At 49.7% G+C, this 15,268-nt stretch overlaps 6 protein-coding genes across 7 annotated transcripts; 1 reads left to right on the forward strand and 5 right to left on the reverse strand.

Moving 5' to 3' along the window:
* Positions 1–18: 18 nt before the first annotated feature.
* Positions 19–1,884, forward strand: TrAFT101_008625 (uncharacterized protein). The gene is made up of 3 exons (XM_066128388.1): positions 19–455; positions 547–581; positions 655–1,884. Exons 1-3 carry the CDS (start codon positions 76–78, stop codon positions 1,761–1,763), a joined length of 1,524 nt encoding a protein of 507 aa, XP_065984506.1. The 5' UTR covers positions 19–75; the 3' UTR covers positions 1,764–1,884.
* TrAFT101_008626 (uncharacterized protein) lies at positions 1,780–3,075 on the reverse strand. Its single transcript, XM_024907945.2, has 2 exons — positions 2,875–3,075; positions 1,780–2,791 (listed from the first exon to the last, which is right to left on the reverse strand). Exons 1-2 carry the CDS (start codon positions 2,881–2,883, stop codon positions 2,063–2,065), a joined length of 738 nt encoding a protein of 245 aa, XP_024761960.1. The 5' UTR covers positions 2,884–3,075; the 3' UTR covers positions 1,780–2,062.
* Positions 3,076–4,750: 1,675 nt separating this feature from the next.
* On the reverse strand, positions 4,751–6,188 carry TrAFT101_008627 (uncharacterized protein; the record flags this gene model as incomplete). Its single annotated transcript, XM_024909682.1, has 3 exons — positions 4,751–5,044; positions 5,110–5,866; positions 6,109–6,188. 3 exons carry the CDS (start codon positions 6,186–6,188, stop codon positions 4,751–4,753), a joined length of 1,131 nt encoding a protein of 376 aa, XP_024761959.1.
* A 2,162-nt stretch (positions 6,189–8,350) lies between these two features.
* Positions 8,351–12,235, reverse strand: TrAFT101_008628 (uncharacterized protein). Of its 2 annotated transcripts, XM_066128390.1 has the most exons (7): positions 11,799–12,235; positions 11,673–11,729; positions 11,513–11,597; positions 11,326–11,448; positions 9,903–11,237; positions 9,566–9,831; positions 8,351–9,486 (listed from the first exon to the last, which is right to left on the reverse strand). In XM_066128390.1, exons 1-7 carry the CDS (start codon positions 11,898–11,900, stop codon positions 8,800–8,802), a joined length of 2,655 nt encoding a protein of 884 aa, XP_065984507.1. In that variant the 5' UTR covers positions 11,901–12,235; the 3' UTR covers positions 8,351–8,799. The 2 variants fall into 2 exon arrangements, with proteins under 2 accessions (XP_065984507.1, XP_065984508.1); XM_066128389.1 differs by having other exon boundaries at positions 8,565–9,486; positions 11,290–11,597.
* A 972-nt stretch (positions 12,236–13,207) lies between these two features.
* Positions 13,208–14,008, reverse strand: TrAFT101_008629 (uncharacterized protein; the record flags this gene model as incomplete). The annotated part of the gene is made up of 3 exons (XM_024899833.2): positions 13,208–13,723; positions 13,803–13,886; positions 13,943–14,008. 3 exons carry the CDS (start codon positions 14,006–14,008, stop codon positions 13,208–13,210), a joined length of 666 nt encoding a protein of 221 aa, XP_024761956.1.
* Positions 14,009–14,118: 110 nt separating this feature from the next.
* On the reverse strand, positions 14,119–14,436 carry TrAFT101_008630 (uncharacterized protein; the record flags this gene model as incomplete). The annotated part of the gene is made up of 1 exon (XM_024905369.2): positions 14,119–14,436. One exon carries the CDS (start codon positions 14,434–14,436, stop codon positions 14,119–14,121), a length of 318 nt encoding a protein of 105 aa, XP_024761955.2.
* Between the last annotated feature and the right edge of the window lie 832 nt (positions 14,437–15,268).

Here is a 15,268-nt window from a genome sequence, read left to right on the forward strand (position 1 = left end):
GCGTCTCACATCACTTCTACAGCTCATAAGAAACAACACATAGCAAAGAATTAAACAAAAAACTTGTCTCAAAACATGTCTGTCCCCCAAGACAACGACATCGACGACGACGACATCTTCTCCAACCAGCCCTCCATCTCCAGCCTCCTCACCCAACTCCGCCGCAGCACCCTCACGCCTCACAACCGCCTCAAATCCATCCGCGCCGACGCCGCCTACGTCGCGCAAGTAGCCTCTGCCTTTTCCACTTCCCGTCGCGATCCTGAATCCGGGAAGCGCAAGAGGAGGAAGAGGCCGCTGGTGGCGAATGAGCGCTGCGGGAGCTGGTACATCCCGCCGGAGAACAAGGACGGCAGCGCCTATTTCAAGAGCACGGATGGCCATGAGCGGGCGTGGAAGTTTAGCACGAGGAGGCTGAATATGCATTTGATTGATGTGATTGAGGAGAATGATGGGTATGCAGGAGCTATATCTGATTGTTGATTGATATTTTCAAGTGAATGTGTTGGAAGAGTGATAGCATGGCTGACTTATATGTGCCCACAGAATCATCATCGTCGACTCAACTCGCCGGGGCAAACGTATGTTTTCTCTCTTATATATTCATTCAACCACTCATCGTCATAGATATCTCATGCTGACCTTTTATACCAGGCATGCCCGATGCTCTCTCCACCACCATCCCCATCTGGTGTGCCGTCATCAATCGCGCCCTCCTCCCAGACCACCCCCTTTCCTCCAAGCTCTTTCTCCCCCCTTACCTACCCGCATCCACTCACTCCCAAATCCTCGCCCTTATACCATCATTTCTCTCTTCCCTCAAAGAACTCAACCTCACTCTGCCAAAATCTCTCACAAAACCTCTTCGTCCGCTTTGGATCACGCAGGAGTCATCCCTCCCCGTCTCTCTAGACTCAGATGAAGAAAACCATGAGGATAGCGAAGACCACCACGAGAATGTCATATTCGAAGACTTTAGACCCGTCATATGCTGTACTGCCAGCAGACGGGTCATTGGCAGCGAGGTAGACGAGGGCGGCTACATCCAAGGCGCAGGAGACGACACCGAGAATTGGGCCTTGGGACTCACCCCCGACGTCTTCTGGGCCAACACCACAGCTTTGCTCTCTGCTCCAGAAGCTGATCTCCCCGACCTCATCGTCCGTCTGGTAGAGGAAGCCAAAGTGAAGCGCCAGGCTGGAGAAGGCAGCCAAACCGCTCTTCCGCGAAAGCAACTCACGCCACACATCTCCGTCCGCCCCATATCCACATCCCATGATCTCTCAACACCACCGGCCCCCAAGCAGGAAGACGAATGCCTCATCCTTCTAACCGACGCTTCTCCCACGCCAAAGGAATCATGGATCCAGTCCCCAACGCACATCAGAGTCGACCTCGGCAAACACAAGACCGCCAGCCGCAACCTCCGCCTCGCCCTCCCCGAGATATGCTCCTTTACAGCCCAGTTCTTGCAGAAACAGAATTCAGGGTTGGATTCCTCAGCAAATGGGACCAATCAACCGCCACAGATTGTCGTAGCCTGCGACTCGGGCAAGGATCTCTCCGTGGGAGTCGCCCTCGCGCTGTCATGCTACCTCTTTGACGATCAGGGCAACTTCCGCGTGCCTGATGAAACTGCGTCCTTCACAAAGACGCTGGTCAAGATTAGGCTGGGGACCATTATGACGGTGTATCCAGAGGCGAACCCAAGCAGGACGACGTTGCAGAGTGTAAACAGCTTCTTGATGGACTGGAGGAAATAAATCGTAAACCAGTAATTGCTTTTGCAAAAAAATAATTGTATTAAAAAAAATCAACTAGACCAGATAGACTCCCTATATGCTTTTGCGTCTTTGCATTCCAAGCGCGTCAATTCGTTTCGTCATATCTATTCATATCTAGCGTTTTACCATCTCTTTCTCTCTTCTCTCTTCTCTCTTAGTTCTCTTTATCAACCAAGACGATGAGCCTTAAAAAAAAGTCCTGTAAAAAGGAAGGCTTCAATCCAAAAAAAAAAAAAAACACACGCACAAAAAGTCATAGACATCAAGAAGAAACTCCTCTAAACCTCACCCTTCTCAATCTTCGCCAACGCCTCCGGAAACTCGCTCCAGTCCCGCATAATCACCACCGCGCCCGCATTCCTCAACACACCCTCCATCTCCTCCTTCTTCTCATCCGCATACGGCCCAACATACCCAATCGTCTTGATGCCCGCCCTCGTCGCGCTCAGCGTGCCGCTCTTGCTATCCTCCACCGCGACGCTCTCCCCCGCCGTCTTGCCCAACTTCTCCAGCGCATGCAGGTAAATAGCCGGGTCCGGCTTGCTCGTCGGCTTCTCCAGCGACGTCGCCGCCGAGAAGACCACGTCCCCCGGGAAATACTTGTCCTGGCCGACCTTTTCAATCGACGCGCGCACCCGCCGCAGCGCCGACGACGACACCACGGCGAGCTGGTACTGGTTCTTGGCCTGCAGCGCCTGCAGCTGCTCGTCGACGCCGTCGCACGGCCTCAGCGCGGCCTTGAGCTTGGCAATCACGGCGTCCTCCTCCATCAGCACGTACTTTTCCAGGTCGGCGGGCGCAATCTCGATGCCGTGCGTCTTCTGCAGCGTGGTGAGCATGCCGCGGAAGTTTTGGCCGACAAACTCGGTGATGAGCGTCTCGCCGGTGAATTTGACGGGGACGTTGCGCTCGGCGCAGATCTGGTTGATGAGGTCTGCGCAGGCCTCGAAGGCGAGCTCCTCGGAGAGGACGAGGGTGTTGTCGCAGTCGAAGAGGATGGTTTTGATCTGTTGAGAAAGGGGGCCGAGTTAGCGAGTGTTGGGGAGGGGGACATGAGGTAGGTAGTCGGCGGATATTGAAACACACTTACTTCAGGCATTTTGGCGGTGCTTTCTGGTGTTTCTATTTATTTCAAATAAGAAAGGACAAGGACAAGGAGGAAAAGAGGGTATCTAATTGGATTCTAGGTTCGCAGGAATATGAGGGAAAAGAAAAAAAAAAGGAGAGGACCAAGACGAGCGAAACAACAAGTATATAAAGCCCAACCGAACGGGATGTCGTCTACTACAGTAAGCCAAGGAAACTAAAAAGCCTTAGCAGCTCTCCACAAGGCAACGTCGGGAAGCTGTACAAGCTCTTACTATGTATAAAGACCCAGTGCAATTCTGTATAATTACCTCATATGAAACACATCCAGACGATGCAAAACACGCTTCACATGCACACGGTGGATTCTGCCCCCAAAATCCTGATTCTCACCAGTTACAAAGCGGCGTGGCCATGCGCAATTAAATCATAGCTACTGGCTATGTACTTGCTTGCTTTCTCTTCTTCATCCATCATCTGAATCACATGTTACTAGTACTATCTATACTATCATCTACTGCTGGCACCGCCATTCATTCCATCGACAACAAATCCCAAAACAATAGTCTTCTCCCCCTTGATTAGCGTCCTTTTTTTTTCTCTCTCTTTCTCTCTTATTCCCCAAATATCACAGCCCAGCTTCACAGCTTCGCAGCCTTGCTTGCTTCAGGCTTTCGCTCTATTCTACCCCTCCCCCCCCCCTCGATCCTTGCCCAGTGTCGTCATTGCCCCTCCCCGAACCATGTTAGTGGACCGCTCGCCTGCTCCATTCTTGGAATCCGGCAAAAAGCCCGGGGCTCTGATTTGCTTGGCTTATTTACACGACGCTACCTTGTAGTATATACGACTCCCAATCCATACAAGAGGTTACATGTTACAGCAAATACATACATATATGCCCCGCGTGCTGCACATACATTTACGTGTCAGTTTGCCTTCAGCCATTCTAATCAAATGAAAAGAGGCTGGAATTCTCCTCATGCTTCAATTTCCTGTGACCACGCCATGGAACGTAGCCGCCAGTGGCTGAGACCGGCATGTCACTCCGCAAGGGCCCCATCCGCTGCCTACAAAGGAGGCTGCCATAAGACTCAATGATGATATCGTCATGACCGCACCGTAATCAAACAGCCCGCAGGGGTCTTTATAAGCACTCATTTCGAACCCCACACGTTGTATCGTGCAAATGTATAGAAAAATCATAAAGCTACAAAATGGATAAAACCATCCATCACCTTTATCAAAGCAATGTACAGATATTTGTTGACAAAAATGAATCCGCTACAAGTCAATTTATCAAATCCATCCATCCATCCGTCCGTCCGTCTCATTCCGGCATTGTGCTACAGCACCCGACTGACATGAACACGATTACTATGTAAAGTCTCTTTCAAGTCCCCTTCAATCACAAAATCCTAGTAATGTCTTTTTCTCAATCATGCAACAATGAATCCACCGCGTGCTTTGAACTCTGCCAGAAATGCATGCCCGAAAACGCCGTACTCCCTGTCAATTCTTCTTGACAGTGCAAAAGTGACCAAAAGGGTAGATAAAAAATTAAAACAAAGAAGAAAACACGCCAGCTTGTCATCATCGTACTATCAGGCGGCATCATACCGTCATCTACCATCTCCGTCCATGTCGGATTGCACAGACATTCCCAGCCTTCCAAAAAGGGGTCGCGCGGCTCGGTTTTTGAGGTCCTGTTCATGTCCCGCATACCAAGCCCTCTGTCACTATGTGGATATATCGTTCCTTCCCCATCTCTCGAGCTTTGTGCAGCGTCCAGAATTTCTTTTTTTTTTTTTTCCTTTTTTTGGTCTTTTCTTTCTTTATTTATTTCTTCTTCTTCTTTCTCTTTTTTATTTTTTTTTTTGTTTTTACAAAATCTCCTTGAGTCGTGCCTTTTGTTCTTGGGTCAAGCTTGATGGGAAATTGACCTTGTAGCGCACAACAAAGTCACCCCGTTGTCCAGGCTTCTTCGTCATGGGCATCCCCAGTCCCGGATACCGGTCTTCACTTCCGGGCTGAGTTGGACCGCCTTTATCTATGCTGATTTGCTTGCCGTCAATTGTAGTGACTACTCGCTTCCATCCAGTCAAAGCTTCCTTTAGGTCCAAGGCAACGGTGTGCACAATGTCGTTATCCTCTCGTTTGAAGAGCGGATGATCTTTCTGTAACGCCAAGTAGTTAGCAACAACTCGTATCAAAGTATTGGATGAGTGATGGGCCGGCTTACCTCTTCAAGGATGAAATGCAAATCTTGTCTACCACCCTCTACTTGATCGCCAACTCCGTTAAACTTGATTTTAGATCCCTTCTTCAGACCTGGTTTGATGGGCACTTCCAATATCTGGTCGGTTTGCACGCGTTTTCCGTTCTCGTCAAAAGTCTTGCGCTTAATCTTCATCTTCTTTGTGGTTCCATTGTATAATTCTTCGAGAGAAAGAGGTAGCGGTCGTTCAACAGTTGTAACTTCGGGTGTTGGTTCGCGATTCCTAGGCGGTTCCGCGAAGCCAGATCTCGCCCTTGTTCGTCCAGGCCGAGGGCCGCCGCCGCCAGGGCCGAATGATGAACCGCTAAAGAAGCCAAAGTCGTCGTCGTCGCCGCCGCCGCCTACGCCGCCGGTGGCACCATGGCTGCGCATGAATTCTGTAAAAATGTCCTCAGGGTTCGTGAAGTTGTAGGCCTTGGCGCCGCTTCCGCCCGTGCTGAAATGGAAAGTCCTGGCACCGCCGCCTCCCGGCATGCCTCCGAAATCGAAACCGCCAAAGCCGCCAGGCATACCGCCTGCTCCCGCATAAGGGTTGGCCCCTGGACCTCCTTCGGGTGGAGGGGCACCACCCCGCAGCAGGAACTCGAGGCCATACTGGTCGTAGATTTTGCGCTTCTCCGGGTCGGACAGGATCTCGTAGGCCTGGGAGCACTCCTTGAATTTTTCGGAGGCGTTGGGGTTGTCCTTGTTCTTGTCAGGATGCCACTTCAAAGCAGCTTTTCTGTATACGAAATTGTGGTTAGCATCGATACTTGATCATCTACACTCAACCGGGGACATGCTGGTTGGGCGGCAAAGCCGTGTGGGGACGAAGCTTGCGGATTGGCCATGCTCGCCAATTGCCACCCACAGCTAGCTCTTGGCCCAAGCATGAATGACGACAAAAAAAAAAGGGAAGCCAAAGGGGAAGGAAAAGAGAAAGCAAGCAAAACATAAAAAATAAAAGAGATTCATCGTACATACCTGTAGGCTTTCTTGATTTCGTCTTGCGACGCTTCAGCTTTGATACTCAAGGTATCGTAGAGCTTGGTCTCCTTCACCATCTTAATGGCTGCTGGATGACGGGTCGGTGTGAGTTCTCTCTAGGTAGCAGTTGGTGGGGTGATGATATCGAGAGTGAAAAGTTGGAGTGAATCGAGCGTAAAAGAGTAGAGTTGGCCCTCGGTTTCGCGGATCGGTCCAAGCAAAAGAAGAGACGTCAAGTTATAATATCGCTTTGTAGTATCGAGCCGTAGAGAAGGGAGTGAAGGGAAAGAAAAAGTAAGAATCGGTCGGTATGGAGAATATGGAGGGGAAGCTGGGACGCAAGCGCAAAGAGATGGCCGCTACCAATTAATACTCGATAGCCCCGGATCCTGGTCAGTTGTCAGGCTACCTGTAGCAGAGTGAGCCGTGGGTGGGGCCGCTTGTGCTGGGACCTTGTAGAAGCTTCCCGCTACCGCCTATGACGCACGAGACCGCTGGGGTTGGATTGCATGCAATGGCCAGATTGTAGACTATGATGGGAGACTCAGTCTGCGGCGTAGGACAAAATCAACGTATATCCCTTCTGATCGACGCAGACCGGATGTCCAATTGATGGGACGAGCCCGTTGCGAGGCGTGAGGATTGGACGTGGTACGACTTTTATGTCGGGGCGCCTTATACCTTCGCCAGGCAAGATAATGCACCTTGGGGGGCATCAACCGCTGCAGCAGCAGTTGGTGGGATCGGGCTTAAGGCATGCAGCACCGCAGCGAGCCAATGAGTAAAAGAGGAGGCGGCGCAAAGACCATGCCAGAGTCAGGATAAGACGTGCTGAGCTGCGTGTTGTGATGCGTTGTGGATGCGATGCGCTGCGATGCGGCCAGCCAGGAAATGCCTGCACACACTACTAATTCGACCAGCAGCGCCAACGCAGAGCAACGCAGAGCAACGGAGAGCGGTAGCTTGTCGAAAATAGGGATAGAAAAGATGATCAAAAGAGGGAAATGGAACGGGTTTGTCTCTCGATTTATCTCCCTTCTGTCCTGCTTCCTCTTTCGCCTATTTGATCCCCTTCTTCACTGCTGCTGGTTGTAGTACGGGGTATATGATTGATAGCCAGGTGACTCGCGGGGGGCAGGTGATGCTCTCTTGTCGCGCGCTTGGGGTGTACTTGTAAGTACCTCAACACCACGAATGAAGTGCAGCGCTTGTATGTACCTACGCTGTGATGGGCATTGATGCAATTTCCCAGTCACAAAATACGGTATACATACTAGGTATCTGTGATGAGAGCACATTTCATTTAGACAAAGTAAAAAAAAAAAAAACCTCTCACTCTTATATTCATCTCATCTCATCTCGCCTCATCCATCTCATCTCCGGCTCAGGTTACCTCACTGACCATCCCGTTGAAGTAAATACCACATGCCAATACCGCAAAATCCTACCATCACGTTGAATCAACAATCACTACGTACTCGTAATATAAATCATATTGATAATCACAATGATAATGATAATATCAACACTACCCGTCCATTCGGGTCACGGCAGGGTCCCAAGCAGATTCGAGCCCAACTGCCAGTTACGATACAAAGACATGGGAACTTCAAAAACAGCTCGCTGGCAGCGCTAAGCTCCAGTTGGCAACCGACCCGCCATCACCACTCAGAAACCACGAGGCCGGCTATGCGCTGTTCTGCTCTATCAATAATACCGCCCCAGCCACGTCACGATGTATTCACTATAACCAGACCAAGGGCTTTCTTTCTTTACCCCTGCATCTGCCCTCACAAATCGTTGACAAATTACCCCATCGTGGACCCCTACTCACACATTAATGAAGCCTTTATACCTAGGACCTGGGATGGCCACATGCACCCGATATAAATGGTCTCCGTAATAGGTAGAACGTGCATCCTCGTACGAGTACGGAGTACAGACCTCCAGATCATCAGACTAAAGCACCTAAAGAAGCAGCTAAGATAGGAGTATCCATACCCAAGTACTAGGTAGGCATTGTTAAATCTCTAAAACAAAGCATTAAAGCGCTACTGTATTCTGTGCAACATACGCAGCTTCTCGGCAGGGTCCAAAACCGTCTCATGGAAGCTTCTAGAAGCTTCCATGCCTCAACCTCACTATACCCAAATCACAACAGGTCAATGGAGGTGTCGCTAATTCGTATATATACATGGTGTAGACCAATTGACAGCAATACAGTAGTCTAATACATGAATGGGAACGGTACTTTAGTGCTTTATTCATCTTCGCACTGGCGGATAAGATGAAATCAGTTCATATATACAACAATAGAACAATAGAATAGCCAGCATTGACAATAACCAGAATCTCTACACCCTGCAACACCAGTATTCTGAGCACTCTCTCACCTTTTTTGACATTAGCCAACTCCGTCACCTTGAACAGTAAAGACAATTTCATTCAAGGTCTCAGCAAAGCTCGCTTAAATATGCTATAGTATCAACCAATAAGATGTGTAGACTGTTGGCCGACCCAGTTTACCCCATATACAAAGGACCACCAAACATCCTTTTCTCTTCCTCAGTATCAAACCGCCTTTGTCCTCAATTCTTCTCCTCTCTTCCCTTTCTTTTTCATCCCTGACAATAAGCTTGTGCACCAAATATCATACTCCCATAGTCTTATACTACCGTAGTAGAACGTCTATTCCTGTACATCCGGTATTTCCATGTCCATACTCAAGTCTCCACCTCCCTCGCTCGCTTGCGAAGGTCGTACAAATGTCATTGGTCGAGCTCGTTCTTGCATCTCCGGACCCTTGGTCATGCTTGTATCCGTCATATTCGTCACGTCGTTTGGCTGGCTAGCTTCCAGAGACGGAGGTGTTGGCCGTTGTGACGCACCTTCGTCGGCCGCCAGCGTATCTGGGGTCAAAGTTGCAGACTCGACGTTCATCCGTGCAGAGATTCCGTAATCTCCAAATTTACTTTCAAAGTCGGAGGCCCTGGCGTGGTCTGGCTTGCTTCCAGACATATCTATCAGTTCCGTCTGCGCTTCTTCTAACTGTCCGTCAAATACACTCGCAAATGGATCTCTATCCTCGCTGCCGATAGACGCCCGGTTGCTATTCATCGAATCCATACTGTCTCTATGTTTCCTCTTGGAAGGTGAGATAGGATCCACAGATACACGCATCCTTTCTTCTCCACTGTCAGCGGTAGGCTGTCTAAGTTCTTGTCGAAATGCCTTATTATCCGACTTGGAAAACATGTTCAAGGAATCTGATAGTGGCGTCCTTGGTGTCGAAACTGCTTCCTCGGTGGCATATAGAAGCAGCGGCGTCTTTGTTTCGTACCATACGTTTCTCAAAACTCGCTCAATATCAATTTTCTGTAACCGAGTAAATGAGCATCAATTCGGGCCAGCTGTAGAGATTGGTAGACATGGCGCAAAAAGGGGAAGGTTTTACCTCTGATTTAACTGGTTGGTGGTCATCATCAGTACAAAGTTCCAATCGCCACCACTGATCAATTGGCGTGTCTGGGCTCTCTGACTCCGCCGACTCTGAGTGAACTCGCTGGCAGACGTAGACAATATCCCTGTCAGTTGCTATACCCCGAAGAAGATACTTCTTGCACGTCATTGGCTTTGGCCGGCCTGGCTTATCTGCCTTTGTCAGAAGTTTACCAAGAAAGCGCTGCTTGGCTTGAATTTGCTCCAGCTGAGCACGGAGATCTAGATGCCACGGTATCAGTAAGTCCCATCTTAAACTCTACTCTGCAGACATGGAGAGCAATCGTTCCTACCTTCGGTCCTTGTCTCAATGTCGGATAATATTCGCTCTGTCAGAAGCAACACCTCATTTACCTGCTGCGAATGCTTAACCTGCTCGTCGTTCATTTGACAAGGAGCCGTCCGATAATCAGGATACTTGTTGATATCGAACGCCGAAGCCTCCATTCCCTGAAATTGTCCAGCAGTCTCTAGATACTTTGAGAATGCCTGCCACTGCTCCTTGGCTTTGGAGATCATTTCACTCTTATCAAGAGACAGCTGGTTCCAATCATTGTGCCATTCTTGTAGCCGTCGCTCTTCCGTTGTCACTCTGTCGATGTCATTTTTGGTCTTACACCAAGCGGACATTATTCTTCTGGCTTCCTCCTTACGGCTAGCCAGATATCGCTCGGGATAAAAGACCTCTGGGATTTCAAACGATTCGGGGGGGCCTTCGCTGCCGATCTTTATAACAAGCACCTCGCCCATGGTTTGGAACATGGCCATCTTGGACGTCTCACTAGGATCCGCCCAGGACAGCACGTCACCCCACATCAAATGATCAAGGGCCTCGTAGAGTGTTTTGATGTGAGCGTAATCAGGCCGTCTATGATCGATTACCAGCAATCCAAACCTCGCATTCTCATAACTGTTTTCGCCCACGTCGTCACCACCAACATTAACGAGGGATGCCTCTTGATATAATGGCCCAAGAATCTCGTCGTTCACTTGACCCAAACGTTCGTAGAATAGCTTTTCTACCCCATTACTGGCGCCAGAAAGCAACTCAGTGAGGGTATTAACCGTTCCGTAACTTCTCTCCGTCGAATCGAGGAAGGCCATGAGCCGATGTATTTCCTCTTCAAAATTTGGCCTCGGGGTCTCGTAGTTGTCGTCACCCCATGCCGAGCCCTCGGAGTGCATTTGGCGTAAATCATTTGGAGGCAGAATTTCCTGCCCATTCCACCACTGGCTATTAAACCCGTAAGAAGCTGCAGGAGCGCCGCACTGTAGAAGAGTATTTCTCGCCAACGGGATTTCGTGAAGAATGGTGAGTAAGCCGCCCAAGCTGTGGTTGCCGACCGAGCTGGATCCTTGAACAATGAATGCAGGAGCTTCGGGATCTCGCTTTCTTTGGGACGGCGTAGGGGCACTTGATAGCTTCGCCTTTAGCGGCGCAACAGGTACCATGGCCCAGTTGCTCTGATCATAGTCGGACCGGTTCGCAGGGCCAAAGTACGGCGTTGCAGTGGAGAGGTCCATAACCCCAGACTCCTGTGGAGGCAGAGAAAACCCTGCTTCTTCTGCCGACTCTCGTAAGGCTCGTTGCATATCGTCTTCTTCTTGTGAGTGCATAGTAGGCCCTCCTATGAACAATGTCAGAACGTCATCTTTCCTATGCGAAGAGCAGAGTACTACCAGCTGCGTCTCCCGCAGTCCAGTCAATCATATTACCAAGTGGAGATCTGTTATTCGATCGTGATGGGGGTCTTGATGGAGCTCCAATAGGGTAGCTAGGAGGGGGGGGCGTAACTCCCTGTATAATATCATTGCCTTCTAGTGATTCAATGTGAAATGCTGCGAAGAGCGTCAGCCACCATGTCGTCTTCCCTCACGTCGCGGATAGCTAGCCTGTCCATACAGATGCCTGTGTTGTTACCAGTTGTGCCGTCTCTATCTGCTGAAAACATTGATTCATTCCAGGCCAACGCATATTTCTGGCGGAACTGAGATGATGTCAGTCAACATCTTGTCCATATCGTCCGTCCACTTGATGCAAGCGGTGGGGTAATGCAACATACCGACTCCGAGTTGTCGAAGTACTGCATAACAACCGTTTCAACATTGCGATTATTATTCTGCAAAATTTATTGCGGTTAGTATCCCAAAATTCGCCAAGATGAGCCGGTGACGAGGTGCAAACAGACCCTTAGTGCATTCATGATCATGGTTCGATCATCGACGGGGTGGAGGCCCGCAAAGTCAACGACTTGCGACACCTCGTCTTCGGAAGGTTCCATGGAAGCCATTATCAATAGCAGCAGTACCGAGCTCTATCCAGACAGCTATGAGGTCTCTGTAGCAGAAGGGTGCCGGGGTGCGAAATGGAAGTGCGATTTCTGGGACCGGCCTCTTGTTCAACAGGGCGGGACAGCTGACCCTAGCCCCAGAAACGTCGTCGTCCACGGGCAAAAGACATGAACGAAGGTATGGATGAAGCGACAATGGAGAGTAAAGCGAGTTGAGCAAGAAGGTGTTGAAAAAGCGGCGCGGGCAAGCTGCACAAGTCGGGGATCTGCAAGCTCTTGGATATGGAGAATGAGGCGCCTAGGAATGGTGGTCGATGATGGTGCAGCTATGTCGTCGTGCCGCTGTGGGCAAACGTCAGTCCAGGGACTATGCTGGGGCGATAAGATAAGCTGCGGGCAGCTATACTAGTAGGCCGAGCGGGATAGAGGGGCCACTACTCGGTATTGTTGATACTAGCGGCGCTCTCAAGTACCTGCATATAATTGTCTGGTTTGGTAGCAGTTCAGGGTACTCCATCCGACTCGCAGAAATGAGTGCTACTAGTAGGTATGGCTAGCAAAAGTGAAAGCAATCAAGCAGTTTATTTATGCCTTTACCGCCAGAGCTACTTCTGCGTAATAGCATATGCGTTGGCTGTCGGGCGGCTGCCATTCATCACGGATTACGCGGCTTTATAAATCAAGTGACTGAGCTTTTACTCTTCCATGAGCAGTAATCTTTGCCACGTAACTATTACACGTAATTATCCTTCGATATTTAGCCAGGAGGAATTATTTTCTTTTTTTCTTTCAGTTTCACACTTGAAAGAGCACTGCACTTAAGATTAGAACCACAGAAGGGAACAGAGGAAAAACAAAGTGGTTATGCTTGGTACCACAACACGTCTATACGCTTCTACCTTCTATATAAATGCGAAGGACTGTCAGACTCAAGCTATAATAAACGATAATCCCGCTAATGAAAATAGAAAGCCCCATGAACCAAATGACCCAAAAATCCAAAGCTACAAGGAACAGGAAACAGGAAACAGGAAAGCAAAAGTGCATCATTCCCATGGCTCCAGAGTAGAGAGATGCCGCGCCGTGACACCGAGACTTCCCTTAGACCGTTCCATGCATGGATAGGGATGATACCGCCAAACGCCGCAAAAATAGAACTGCTATACGGGTAGAAAATGCTAGTCGATGATAGGATGTCGCGATGCTATCCGACTTATTGCTCGCTCGCTCGCTTTTGATAAACGGCCTGAGATGCTCAACAGGTGTGAGAGCAGAGCAGCTCAAAGAATCTCGTCGTGCTTCGCTAATCATTTGTCATCTTCATCTTCAAAGTCATCATCAAAGTCGTCTTCCATATTTTCGTCGCTGTCGCTGCCGCCAAAATCTTCCTCTTCATCGGTCATGTTCCAGAAGTCTGCGTCGTCATCGACCGGTTTGATTGGTACTGGAGCCAGTTCGGCCATGGTAGGCATATGTGCACCTTCCGGCGTGCTCTTCTGTGTCTCTTCCACTATGACTCTCGCGAGCCTGTCGTATTCAACACGGTTGTCTCTGTACAGAACACTCGCATCGACGTTGGCGGCCGAATTAATCTCGGGGTCGTCCATTAGCAGGAGAACGGATCGAAGGACCGATTCAACTCCATGAAGGACATTCCATCGCTCGCTCGCCAGTTCGCCTGACTGCTCGTCTTCGCCTGGCCTGTGTAGAATAGAAATGCAAAGATTCCCGTCAAGATACACATTGGGATGGACGATGTTGGGAGTGAGGAATTTGAAGGCAGGTGGCTGGTAGGGATAGTCGGCTGGGAATCTCATCTCGGCCTAAGGTTTCATGTTAGTCTCTCGTCGCACTCTTACCAGGACAAGCACAATGCGAGGTGATTGGTGTAAGGCGTCTTACCTTGAGAAATGCCCCGTGCCAAACGCTATCAGGATTTACGACCCAAAGTCCGATTTTCCACTTGAGGAGGTTGGTTTCGTCCGTCTGATATGGTGAGAAAGAGATCTTGGTTATAGTTTGTTCGGTTCCAAAGCACTTACTGTAATATCTACCCATTTCTCCTTCTGAAGAGCCCGCAGCTCTTGCATGAGACGTTTCTGTGCCATGGTGCCGCTGCGCTAATACGAAAGAATGGTCTTTTCGATCTAATTCGAAAGGTTGGCTGACTCAAAGGTCTGTCGATACGGAGGGTTATTTCTCTCCTCACTGCTCTTCGCTACAACTTTGCTGAGAAGGAAACGTCACGAGAGCAGCCGTGTTTTGGTAGGTGACTATCGGTAACAACGGGGGAGAGGGCGAAGGGTGAAGGGGGCGGGCGAACAGAACAAATAAGGCGAGTGACGGCTAGAAACAGCAGAGGCTTGATGTTGTTGTCCAAAATCAAAGCAGGGGAAGCGAATAGGCGTGTACGCAGCAGAGATCCAAAATGAAAGGGAGAGGTAAAAAGAGAGCAAAGTTGCCGGTTGCCAAAGACATTGAACGATGAAAGGGAATTTCCGAGACTCAGCCGGGCCCGAAGCAGAGGTGACGGCATCAGGTGGCTGCAGCAGGTGACTGCCGCAATTACCGGGCGGTGAAAGCGCTGACTCTCGCCTCCAAAGGCGGCCAGCGCTTCCTTCGGTCCCGCCAGCGTGGGAGGCAGTTCCTTGCTTGGGCTTAGCCCATTTTTTGGGGGGTGGTTTATTAGGCGCCGTATCAACCATTGCTGCGGGCAGGTTTCGTAGAAGTACACATTTTATCAGCTCGTCGCCAGAAGGTACTTGGCAGATACTCACTTAGCCGCCCTAGCCAGTTTCCTGAATCGTCTCAGACGAGAGGGGGAAAAGGAACCATGCAATCAATATACGAGATACATATTGAGAGATACTAATTGAGTGCCATACGGAGCATTACTGATAATTAGCCGGCGTGGCATTGCCGTGAGATACGAATAGTGCATTCAAAGGCCAGACTTGATGCTGCCATCTACTGTGTAGATTCCTTCATGTTAGCCTAGCACTACGGAGTAGCCCGAATACTAGCACTAGCATACACGGCAACTGTCTGGCACTTTAAGGGATGAGGTCAGATCAGCCACCAAAGGAAAAAAAGAAAGGAAAAGAAGATGGGAGAAAAAGCCACCAATTTTACTGCAAAGCAGGGAGACCAACCATTGCCAGCGCAGATCTGTCATTCAGCTCGCCTCAGCGTGCACCGACCGCTGCAAGGGACTGGCCAATTCTCGTTTCATAGGCTCCTAAAAATACATCCAGCGCTAATCAGAAGCAGTGCTACAAAGGAAATCGCTCGATCAGCTCTCGGTGTCTTGATGGTGCATATGCGCCTGAATCCTTCAACTGTTGTGTGGTAGTACATGGCGATAGCAT

The sequence above is a fragment of the Trichoderma asperellum genome, chromosome 5, assembly GCF_020647865.1.
Source record: "Trichoderma asperellum chromosome 5, complete sequence".
NCBI lineage: Eukaryota > Fungi > Ascomycota > Sordariomycetes > Hypocreales > Hypocreaceae > Trichoderma > Trichoderma asperellum.